Source organism: Ammodytes marinus (assembly GCF_949987685.1).
Source record: "Ammodytes marinus genome assembly, chromosome: 6".
Classification (NCBI taxonomy): domain Eukaryota; kingdom Metazoa; phylum Chordata; class Actinopteri; order Uranoscopiformes; family Ammodytidae; genus Ammodytes; species Ammodytes marinus.
Window position 1 is genome coordinate 19,559,819 of NC_137235.1, and position 12,140 is coordinate 19,571,958.

Genomic DNA, 12,140 nt, shown 5'->3' on the forward strand with positions numbered 1-12,140 from the left:
TCATTTCCACTGCCATAAGTTGAGAAGGGTACCAAAATAAGATAGACGAGCCACACCTATTTATGTCAACCTTTCGTTGGGGAAATAAACCGTAGTGTAAGAGATAAACCTTTGTGTGTAGGCACCTTGGCAAGAGTGAAGAGTCTAGTGTTTGGCAATTTTTTTTGTCTCTTTTTTTATTGTGCGACATTTTCTCTTCATTGAATGAATCAGCGGGCTACAACATGTGTCACTCTGCTATGATGTCATCATAGTGATTTAGCTATCGCCGCACTCTCACCGCCATCCAGCATAAACCCCGTCTAACAAGTAAAGGTGTTGTCCGCAGTGGAAACACAAGCCATATCTACTGTTACTTTACAGACCTGAACCACCCAGTGGAGACGAGGCATAAGCATCCAATTGCCAAATTGTTCATGGTCATCAGAATTACAGCTGGGAAAGTGGAGTGGGGTTTATCATTGCTAAGGTTACATTACTGATCACAGCATCTCATCATACCTGTACCTGCTGCTGAAGTCCAGACATGCTGATGAGCTGCGGCGTCTGCTGCAGCTGCAGCTGGGTGGTTCCTCCCTGTGTTTTGACTTGCAGCGAGGTGGGAGACTGGATGGGCATGTGGGCCTGCGTCTGAGGGGGCAAATGGCCCTGTGGGGTGGCTGATGAGGGGGTGCTCGTGGTGGCCAGTGGAGTGGCCCCTGCCTGGACGGGGGCGGCGGCCTGCTGGGCGGGGTTTTTGGTGGAGATGGAGTTGGGCTGGCCAGGAACTGTGGTGGCTAGGAGAGGGAAGGGGGAAAGATGGGCAGGAGGTGTCTTTAAGATGTCAACATAATTATGTCACATTGAATCATGAGAGATACCTTGTGCACATATCTTAATTTCTGTATGACAGTTTTTGTGTATAGTTGTTAATGATTTATCAAAACAACTTTACAACTTTTTTTTAAACACAATACTGAGTAACTTTTCTAATGTAGAATAAAGCAGTATAAACACATCAAATTCACATACATGATTTTCGCATTATTTTGATGAATCCTTCCTAAAATGCATATAATCTGTCCATGCCTTGTTTTTATTATCATACCTGTGCTTGATGTGGGAGTGGCAGCTGAGGCCACGGGGGTGAAGAGGAAGCGCTGCACCTGTCCATTGGGCAGTGACGCCTGCATGAGCTGCTGTCCAGGTCCCGGGATGACTGTGACCCCTTGAGGAATGACCTGCAGCTGACCGGTGGTCTGGCCCTGGCCCTGGACCATCACTGTCAGAGCCTGTTGAATGCCACCCACACCTGCCTGCCGCTCCGCCTGCTGCTTCTACAGGAGGCAGAGAAGAGAAGCAAAGGCTTGTTTGAAATGAATTTCATTGTACAGTCCAGTCTAATCCAAAATTAAATTGTGGATGTACCCCCATTATCCAACATTTTTAGTAATCCCGATTTTTTTTCCTGCAGAATCTCTAACCTCGTTAGAAATTGGCGAAAATGTTTTATATTTCAAAATAACTTTACTTCGCAACAACGAACAAAGGTAATCAGAATGTACACTTATTTCACCCCTTAGAACACAACTGCCCTTAGAATTTCTAGGACTAATGTGCCAAACTAATGTTGGACCTCTTCATGGACTTTTAATGAGTTTATATTCTTATTCATGGACTTTGTACTGATAGAAACAACTTGTTTGTTTTTGTAGTTGTTTGTTGCACAAAGAGTCATCCGAGAGACGGTTCAGAAGGTTTTGAAGAGAACTTGAGCTGGGTCACAAACTATTGCTGGTATATGGTTGTAAAGCCCATTAAACCATTATATGTGACACTGGGATTTTATAATTAAGTCCATTTGTGAGAAAACAGACATCGGGATTCAAAGTTTTACACTGAACTCTTTTGAAGCGGTTTTGAAAAAAAAAAAAAAAAAAATAAAAAAAATTATACATTTCGGTGGAGACAAAGGCGTTGGTTATCATCACAATGGAGCATAAATAAAATTTCTAATGGTTGCCAAAGATACATTTTATTGCAATATGGGCGGTGTTCATTTGGAACCCTACACACAGGGTGAAGCAGGGCATGCTGCAGTGTGCGGTGTCTCCCTCACTCACCTGTGTTAGCTGGGTGAGCTGTGCCAGGGTCATTTTAACCTGGCCTTGACCCTGAGGCCGCGGGGCGCTGGGTGGTGTTTGGCCTGCTGCATTGGGATTGGCTGCTCCCTGGCCAGTTACTGTGGCAACGGGGCTGGCCCCAGATATTGCCGTGGAAACTGCCTGGCCACGAATGATCTGCGTCACTACCTGCTGCCCACCCTGACCTGGAGGGAGAAAGGTTTGTAAAAATGTTAAAAGATATAAAGACAGTTATAGAGGCTGGAGAACATACACATACACACAGACTTACAGAGAGAGGTTGAAACCGTTAACTTTAAGCTTATTGCTTATCTTGTCAGTTATTCCTTGAGGGTGTGATGCGAGTTTGTGCAACTGAAAAGTATTCAGACTTGTCATGAAGAGCCCATTACCTTGCTGGACCACGAGGGGTGTTCGGAGTATGGTCTTTCCCATTGGTCCTGTCTGCTGGATTGGTGTTCGGATCACTGTCATTCCTGGACGGATTTGACCACCAGCTGTCAGAACCTAGAAATACATTTTTCGTGAAGACGTTACTATTTCATCCTTTCATTGATTAATAGTCAGCCTATTCTTAAATTGCCAAGGCTGAAAAAAAAGTGTTAAGAATAAAAGTAAAAATTTACTTAGTCTGAAATATCAAATTATAGATACAAAATGATAGTAATAAAATGATGCGCAGAGAAAGTAGATGTGTAACGTGCTGTACAAAATGTAATCAAAAGGCAAAAGTATTAGTAGAAAATACATTGAGAACAAGACAAAGCCGGACCAGAGGGAATGAGGAAAAGAAGAACATGAATAGTTGTGACCGCATAAAGGCAGAAAAAAAAGAGAGAAAAAATATTCACTCAAAACACCTCAAAGGGTACTTTAGAGCAGGGAGTAGTCAGATGTACCTGCTGCTGGGAGCCTGGGGTATTGGGCCTGATGTTGAGCGTGGTTGTGCGAGGCTGGAATGTGGTGTAGGTCTGGGCACCGCCTGCTGTGCTGGATGGGATGATACCCAACACTTTCTGCTGAACCACACCTGCAGAAAAAAAACAGAAAGTGAACAAATGCAAAGAGATGGAGGAGGAGGGGAGGAGGGAGAGAGAGAGAGAGAAAGAGAGCGAGAGAGAGATAGAGAGAGAGGAGAACACAAAGACCAGTTTATGTGGGTTTGAAGTTGGAAGAAAGGGACAGGGTCAGGATGTGTGATTAAAGATACAATTGAGGATCACTTGTTATATGTCCGTAAATGTCAAAGAGATGATATGTATTTGTCAAATACCTGGCTGCTTTTGACCACATCAAACTACACTCAACAAAAATATAAACGCAACACTTTTGTTTTTGCTCCCATTTTTCATGAGATGGACTTAAAGATCTAAAATTCATTCCAGATACACAATTGTACCATTTCTCTCAAACATTGTTCACAAATCTGTTTAAATGTGTGATAGTGAGCACTTCTGATTTGCTGAGATAATCCATCCCACCTCACAGGTGTGCCACATCAAGATGCTTATCTTGATGTGTAATCCCGCTGCATCTATGGTCGTGACACATATCGGCTCAAATGACCTTAAGTCAGAAAAGTCAGAAAGTCTTAAAACTGATTTTAAAGCCCTAATCGATTCCGTCTTGACCGCTGGGAAACAATGTATCGTCTCTGGTCCCATGCCTTCCCCTCGATTTGGTGACATCAAATTCAGCCGCGCACGCCAACTTCATGTTTGGCTCAAACAGTATTGTCTCTCCATGGGCATTCCCTTTGTCGACAATTTTAACGTTTTCTGGAACAGACCGTCTTTCTTTGCCAGCGATGGTTTGCATTTAAACAAACAAGGGAAACATCTTCTGGCCAGCAATATGCTCTTAACAATAAAATCGGTTTCTAGCGTCACTCCTCTTGCAAACTCTGTCCAGCATGATTGACTATCTCCACACCTGGTCAGTCAAGAGGTAGTTAGCTCACGTGACACAGCCTCCATGACCACTAGTCCCCATGCTTCTAGCGCCCCCTCCAGGCCTGGAAATTAAGCGTAATTTTAAAGGTTTTAACGAGCAAGCATTTTTAAATGAACTCTATCAAAGTGACATTCATCTCACAAGTGAAATATCTGATGTGGAATTGGCCTTAGAATTTTTCACCAATACTTTCTCCTCCATTTTGAACAAGCATGCACCCCTTAAAAAGCACAGAGTAAAAAATAGATCAAACCCCTGGTTCACAAATGAATTGTCCGATATATTTGCAGAGAGAAATAAAGCATGGTCCCTAGCTAGACGCTCTGGTGAAAACTCCAAGTGGACTGCTTTCAGACAAATCAGAAATAGGTGCATATCCATGGTTAGGAAAGCTAAATCAGACTACTACCTCGAACTAATTTCAAACTGCTACTCCAACCCTGCACTATTTTGGAAGGCTGTGAATTATAACAAAAACAATTCTAGCACTGTTCCCAGTCAGTTAAAAATAAATGATCATATTTTAAATGATCAGAAAGAAATTGGTTTAGCTTTCAATAAACACTTTATAGCTGCTGGTAAACTCTTTCACAATGGAGTATCTACGCCTTCTACGCCTACCACCACGAGAAATAAAAATAGCATACCACCTGTCTCTAAAACTCCTCTTTTCAGCCTTGTTCAAGTCCCAACAAGTATTGTTGTAGATGCGCTTCTTGCCATCAACCCCAGGAAGTACATGGGAGAGGACAATTTGGACCCATTTTCAATAAATCTCTCTGCACTTATCATATCAAAACAAATAACCCATATTTTTAATCTTTCCATCTCTTCTGGTATTGTTCCTAAAGTCTGGAAAAAAGCTCACGTCATTCCATTACATAAAGGGGGTGACAAAAGTGATCTTAACAATTACAGGCCAATTTCCAAACTCCCATGCCTGGCAAAAATTCTAGAATCAGTCATTAATACTCAGTTGAAATCCTTTTTATCCAGTGCTTCCATTTTGAGTCCATTTCAATCTGGTTTTAGGGCAGGCCACAGTACTATATCTGCTGTCACTTTGGTCTTAGACAACATTGTTACAGCTATCGATAAAAAAATGCACTGTGCAGCACTTTTTGTTGATCTGTCAAAAGCTTTTGATACTTTAGATCACCATTTGCTTTTAGAGAGGCTGCATGAAATTGGTTTTGATTATTCTACATGTAGCTGGTTTAGGGACTATCTCTCTGATAGACAGCAGTCAGTTAAGCTGGGAAGCTACCAAACTGAGTTTTTAACAGTTACAAATGGTGTTCCGCAGGGCTCAATTTTAGGTCCAGTCCTATTCACAATTTACATCAATAACATTGTTTCATCACTACAAAACTGCCATGCCCATTTGTATGCTGACGACACTGTACTGTATTGCATTTCTGATTCAGTGCAACAATCTGTTCAGAACCTACAGAGCTCTTTTAACACCCTGCAGAACTGTCTAGTGGATCTCAGGCTTGTCCTTAATATAGAAAAAACAAAATATATGTGCTTTTCCAGAGCAAGAATTACACATTTTAATGATCTTATTATTCACACAAATAATGGATCTCATATTGAAAGAGTCACTGAATATAAATATCTTGGCATCTGGATAGATGAAAAACTCTCTTTTACATTTCACATAAAAAATCTTGTCTGTCGTCTCCGACAAAAGATTGGCTATTTTTATAGGAATAAAGCCACCTTCCCGTTGTTCAGTAGGAAAAGGATTATTGAGGCAGTTTTTATGTCTGTCCTTGATTACGGTGATGTGGTTTATCGGCATGCATCTCGTTCATGCCTTAAACTCCTAGACTCTGTATTTCACTCTGCTTTGAGATTCATTACAGGAGATGCTTATGATACACACCATTGTGTTTTATATGAAAAGGTTGGGTGGTCCTCCCTTAAGGAGAGACGTGATGCACATTGGCATATTTTTATATATAAAGCTCTGACTGGAAAGCTACCACTATATTTGACAGAAATGCTGCTTATTTCAGATGGGCTTTATCAAACCCGCTCAACTGACATGCTCATGTTATATGTCCCCTATGCCCGGTCTGAGCTTGGTAAAACCGCTTTTAGCCATAGTGCCCCTGACTCCTGGAACAGCCTACAACATACAATTAAAATAAATACACTCATAACTGTTAACCAATTTAAAATTATTATTTTGAATCAGCCCCTCTACACTTGTAACTGTTTTAATTAGGCTATTATGTCTCTCATTCAATTGATCTGAATGTTTTAAATTGTTGTTGTCTGTGTGTGTGTGTGTGTAAACTTGTTATGTATTCTCATTGTATATTGTGTATATGTACAAACTCGACGTCATTGTAAAAGAGGGTCACCCCTCAATTGATCTTTCGAGGTTAAATAAAGGAAAATGAATGAAATGAAATCTGACACCATGATTAGTGCACAGGTGTGCCTTAGACTGTCCACAATAAAAGGCCACTCTGAAATGTGCATTTTTTTGCTTTATTGGGGGTCTGGGGACTCAGAACCAGTCAGTATCTGGTGTGACCACCATTTGCCTCATGCAGTGCAACACATCTTCTTCGCATAGAGTTTATCAGATTGTCAATTGTGGCCTGTGGAATGTTGGTCCACTCCTCTTCAATGGCTGTGCGAAGTTGCTGGAGACGGCTTATGGTGGAGAAATGAACATTCAATGCACGAGCAACAGATCTGGTTGACATTCCTGCTGTCAGCATGCCAATTGCACGCTCCCTCAATGCTTGTGGCATCTGTGGCATTTTGCTGTGGGACAAAACTGCACATTTCAGGGTGGCCTTTTATTGTGGACAGTCTAAGGTACACCTGTGCACTAATCATGATGTCAGATCAGCATCTTGATGTGGCACACCTGTGAGGTGGGATGGATTATCTCAGCAAAGCAGAAGTGCTCACTATCACACATTTAGACAGATTTGTGAACAATGTTTGAGAGAAATGGTACAATTGTGTATCTGGAATGAATTTTAGATCTTTAAGTCCATCTCATGAAAAATAGGAGCAAAAACAAAAGTGTTGCGTTTATATTTTTGTTGAGTATACAATACTAAAATTGTTGAAACATTCCTAATTACTGACGTGAAGCAGCTGTTACGTCTTACAAGTGAGCGGTTGTACAGAAGTCCTGCATTGACAAAACTCAACACATTATTTGTGGGTCGCTCTACTTGCTAGATGTCCAGCATTTGATCACAGCGATGGTAAATATTAGTCGAGCAGGTAAACAAAATCTTCAAAGGCTACCTGAAAGCTTAGTTGGGTTTCCCCCAGCAAAACCTGAGCCCCCCTCATAAATTATGCATGAATTAAGATTCTACTTTCTGACTTCAATCTGACAAAGGGAGCGTTTCATATTTGTTCGCCAGGCCCTTTGCCTTAACGAGCTCACATGAAGCCGGTGGCAGACATGGAAAGCGTTGAGTGTGGCGCTTCTTCCTGCTGCCTTTTTTTGCTGTGGTTTTTACGACCGCAACCGAGCAGGTAAACCTATACATCAAGGGTTTCCCTCTTCAAACAGGGGACGTTAAAGCCCGTCGTAAGACCAGGGGGAGTAGCTGCTCTGGTCACACACACATCAAACACGCTTCTCTATGGACTGGCTGTTTGTCCAGGTCGGGAGTTGGGTCTCCAGTGAGTGGAGAGGTACACTTTTATTCAAAAAAGGCGGGAGGGGAAAAAAGAAAAGGAAAATGGAAGCCCACTATAGAGGACTACCTGTCTGGGAAGCAGACCTCAGGGTAAACTTGTTTTCCTGCTCCACTTCCTCAAGCCCTTCCAAAACAAACAGGGCGTCCAACAGTCACGCTGGATAAATACACATGTCCATTAAATGGTTACACTTTACCTGAACTTGGTTTCTCCTTCATGGTAACTTCAAAAGTTAAGAAAAATCACTTTCTTTGTATCGCTTTGTACCCTTGTGCGTGATTGCAATGTTGTATTGAAGCAGGTCTGCATTAAACAATACATGCATTGTATACTATACTGTTTGATGGCAATTCTCATTGCATAATTTTTTGGAAAATGTTCCACACATTTCTTTTCCACAATTCTGTTGGTTGATTTTACGGAAAGGCTAAAATAACTTTTCCTATCCTGTGTTTTTCACTGAGCTTGGAATGGCACATTTTCATTTTATAAAATGTATCTAATTGTTACAGTATGTAGTCAAGTAATCAATGTTGTGAATGCTCAACCTGACCTATGTGACCCACACATGAGCCGTCCACGGCTGGAATAGAGCATGTCAACATGACGGACCACCTCTACGGAGTGTTTTGCAATATCCATCATCCACTAATTTGACTGGACCACAAACAGACCAGGTGCTGCTCAGCACAAACCATCGCCTCATCCGTGGTGTCAATATTGACGTTTCAAAAAACGTACTTAAGATTGTACAATCCTGAATCCGCAGTCTGGATTTAGAAACTCAGACTACACAAGCCTACCATCCTAAAAACCATACAACCAAAATAACAGCTTTCTATTAGATTACCATGCCGACGGGACACAACCAGACATCCGTGTGCCACACCAAACTAAGCTGCTGACTCATGAGGTTGGGCACATAGTGGGCACCACAATGGGGTTGGTACAGACAGGGTTACCAGAGTAGTTTAAAACACAGTGAACGACTGGCCGGATCTAAAATAGTAGCACCTTTGACATTTGCTCCGCAGGAACCAGAAGGAGCAAAAAAGGGCGAAAGCATCTTTGCATTCATCTGGAGTCCATTAACCCCTGGCCAACGTGAGCCCAATATGCACTTTCCTTTTAGCCGTTTGCTCCTGAGAGCAGTATCTGACTTTATTATAATTTAGTTTCTAAATGCTCCAACTATATGTTCAACAGCTGGCCGCTAACTTCATCTGTATGTTGTTTGCCAGTAGGCAGGTGTTGTCATGGGTATATCAGCACTTACTGGATGCATGTAAAATTCCCTGAGCGGTGAGAGTGGACCAAAACACTAAAGTGATGGGGTAGAAAACCAAACCAAATTGCTGAAAGACACTATACAACTCTGTATAGTTGAGGGAACATGCAGAGTTTGTGATGATTCTCTTGGGGTGGGGGGGGGGAGTTCTTCAAGTACATGTAATTTCAAGCTGTAAAGAAAGAATTTAGCTGCACTAGGACAATTTGAAAACTAACTTTAACAGCTGTGTGACTGATTTAGAGAGGCAAGTGTTTAACAGAGAACAACATATCAACCCTTAAGCCCTCGAGTTATCCTAAATTGGTGCCCTACAGAAATGACCATCTATTTGTGTGCTTGGCTCTCTAACCCTATTCCATGGCTATCAAAGACAGATGAGCCTAATTTGTGGACCTGTGGTAGCTGGCACCAACAACTGTCCCTCAAGAACGCTGTGATCGTGGTTGGAATGCTTAATTGCTTACAATAGCATCCGATTAACGAGCTGGATCTTATTTGGCTCTTTTGGCACATTTGAAATGTCTAATCTGTAGATTTGAGGTGGAGCAATGCAAACACAATGATATATTCAGCCATGGTTAAGGATGGAAAGAAGACATCTCTATAGTCTATAAGACTAACTTGTGCCCTCCGTCTGTCTGTGATTGATTAAAACCTGCCCTACCTCCTTGTGAAGTTGGCACGTTGACTGTGACAATCTTGCTGTTGGCGGGCAGCGGCAGTTTGGTGGTCACTACTCTTCCACCCACCGAGGTTCCCGTAATCTGAAAGGTGTGCCCACTCGATGTGGCTATAGTATTCTCCGTGCCTAAAGCAAACAAACAACAATTTAAAACAAATACTGTAACTATTGTAACTCTAATAATATCACTTCTAATACACTTTGATAACAACCACAGCTGTCTTAAAACACAATCACTGAATGAAATAGACTAAAAATGCATTTATACAACGCTTTACACTTTCTTAACTGGCACAGCTGCAGTGAATCACGCACACATGTGAAATCGCAAATGAGACATAGTACATACATAGTCTCAAATAAATAGTGTGAACACATAACAGAACAATGTCTGTTATGAGACAATTACAGATTGCAATCTCCATGTTAAATTTGCATGCATTGCCTTCTATATTTGGGTAAGAACAAAGAGTACACTGTACTTCCCCGCAGCACCCCCAGACAAAAGTACAACACACTGGCTTATTGCTTACACTCCTCTGCACAGTACCTTGTGTGCTTTGACCCTGCTTGACCCAGGTAGCAAACGACTGCTGGAAGTTCTTGTTCTGGAATGTGACGGGGGTGCCCATCTTGTTAGAAAGTACCACCTTGGTGTTGGGGGTGCCATGGCCCGACAGTGAACCCACGATGACTTTGGGAGTAGCCGACGGCGTGGAGGGAGTGCCTGTTGGGGTAGCTGTGACTGAGCCCGATTTCTGCTCCAGACGTTTCTAAGATGTTACAGAGGTCCGTCAGTACAATTATATTGAAACAGAGGTAACACTTTACAATAAGGGTACATTCATTATCGGTTAGTGTTAGTTAATGCTTATTAAGCGTGTTAACACTTAGCTTAGGAAGACAACTGAACTAAACAACACTCACCTTTGCCTGCTCTGCTGCCTGAGCTTTCTCTTTCTCCACCCTACAAAAGAAAAGAAATACCATTTGTAAGATCACAACATAGGAAGCAATTTGTGAAAAAGGACCATATTTACTGTCCAGTTGTTTCAAATACCCTACACTCCTTTAGTACATTTTACAAGTTGGAAGGGACTATGATGGTTGTGATAAGCAAAATGTGAATAGCATTGATTAAAAACAGGTTGGAATCAGTCCGAAAAAGCCTTTTAGCCCTTACCAGGACAAGGCAATCTACCTCTAGCAGAAGGAGAATATCTAAATCTTTAGTAATATCAGACTGTCCAGTTTAATATGTTTATCATGTGTTGGTCAGGTGTGTAGGCATAAGGTGCTTGACCCTCTGACCTTTCTGAGAAAGCTCTGATCTCCCAGAGGTCCAGCTCCTCCTCAGCCACCCAGGTCTCGATCACCACGGGGCCCGTTTGCTTGGCGGGCTCAGGCTTCTTGGGGCGCAAGGCACTTGAGCGTAGCCCCTTCCTCTGAGGAGTGTGGGTTTCTGTAATGGTGGACAGATTAAACCACATTAAAGACAAACAGGCGGTTGGCATCTTGTGTTCTCATCCACAATCGTTATTTCTGTTCCCGTTGTCAAAAAGATTTCCATTTTTGGTCTGAGGCACTTGAACTCTTTCTTCATCGTCAGGAATGATGAATTGTGTCTAACCTTTGGGAGTCTCGGGCACTCCAAGTGGGCAGATGATTTTGCGGATGCAGTATTCAGAACGAATGCCATATGGTCCCACGTCACGACGCTTGATGATCTCCGTAGTGGTGATTTCGGTATCTGATGTCTCTGTAGCAATGAGTGGGGATAGGGCTGGGTTGGTATGGTAATGAGGAGAGCCCGAGGAAAATGGAGGAAATGCACTCCAATATAAAAACAGTGACACAACCAAATGAGACCGAAGACAGTCTCATTTTCAGACTAAGTTCTTGGTGTATTTCTCATGGCTAACATTAAGATAATGAGGATAGCAAAGTAAATAGAGGAATATCCTATCGAGCTATTGGACATCAGCAATGCTATAGTTTTAAGAACATCCATCTATCCATCCAATATAAAACACAACAACTAATTCCACCCTTGTTCCATTGGATGGTTTGGGAGAGCAAGGGGCTCCTACCTGTACGTGTGGTGCCGACAGCAGCGGAGGGTTTGACGGCCATGTCGTCCCATCTCAGAGAGGCCCACAGGAGCCTCAGCATCAGGCTCACACCAGCCAGAGCCTTTACTGTCTGCAGGCGATACCTATACATGACATGACAAAAACATAGCTATATTGAAGGAACTCTTAAGAAAGATTACTTGTACTGCAGTATGAACTGAAGGAAAGGTTTTGGCATTCCCCACTGCCCCGGAGTCATCCAGTCCATCAGTGCAGTCCAACTGACCGCTCAATGTTACAGAAAACACATTGCAGCACAAAGAGGCAGA

At 42.3% G+C, this 12,140-nt stretch overlaps 1 protein-coding gene across 5 annotated transcripts in view; it reads right to left on the bottom strand.

Moving 5' to 3' along the window:
* LOC307251907 (nucleosome-remodeling factor subunit BPTF-like) overlaps positions 1-12,140 on the bottom strand; it is a 44,681-nt gene that overhangs the window by 14,103 nt on the left and 18,438 nt on the right. For 4 of the 5 annotated variants that reach the window (XM_080029359.1, XM_080029358.1, XM_080029357.1 and 1 more), the window contains 11 exons: positions 11,830-11,954; positions 11,370-11,498; positions 11,051-11,201; positions 10,667-10,706; positions 10,290-10,512; positions 9,722-9,865; positions 3,023-3,153; positions 2,516-2,630; positions 2,103-2,308; positions 1,088-1,316; positions 502-776 (listed from right to left, as the gene is read on the bottom strand). In XM_080029359.1, coding sequence (XP_079885485.1) covers positions 502-776; positions 1,088-1,316; positions 2,103-2,308; positions 2,516-2,630; positions 3,023-3,153; positions 9,722-9,865; positions 10,290-10,512; positions 10,667-10,706; positions 11,051-11,201; positions 11,370-11,498; positions 11,830-11,954 — 1,768 coding nt within the window. The remainder of the gene's footprint in view (positions 1-501; positions 777-1,087; positions 1,317-2,102; positions 2,309-2,515; positions 2,631-3,022; positions 3,154-9,721; positions 9,866-10,289; positions 10,513-10,666; positions 10,707-11,050; positions 11,202-11,369; positions 11,499-11,829; positions 11,955-12,140) is intronic. The other variant, XM_080029355.1, reaches the window with a different exon arrangement.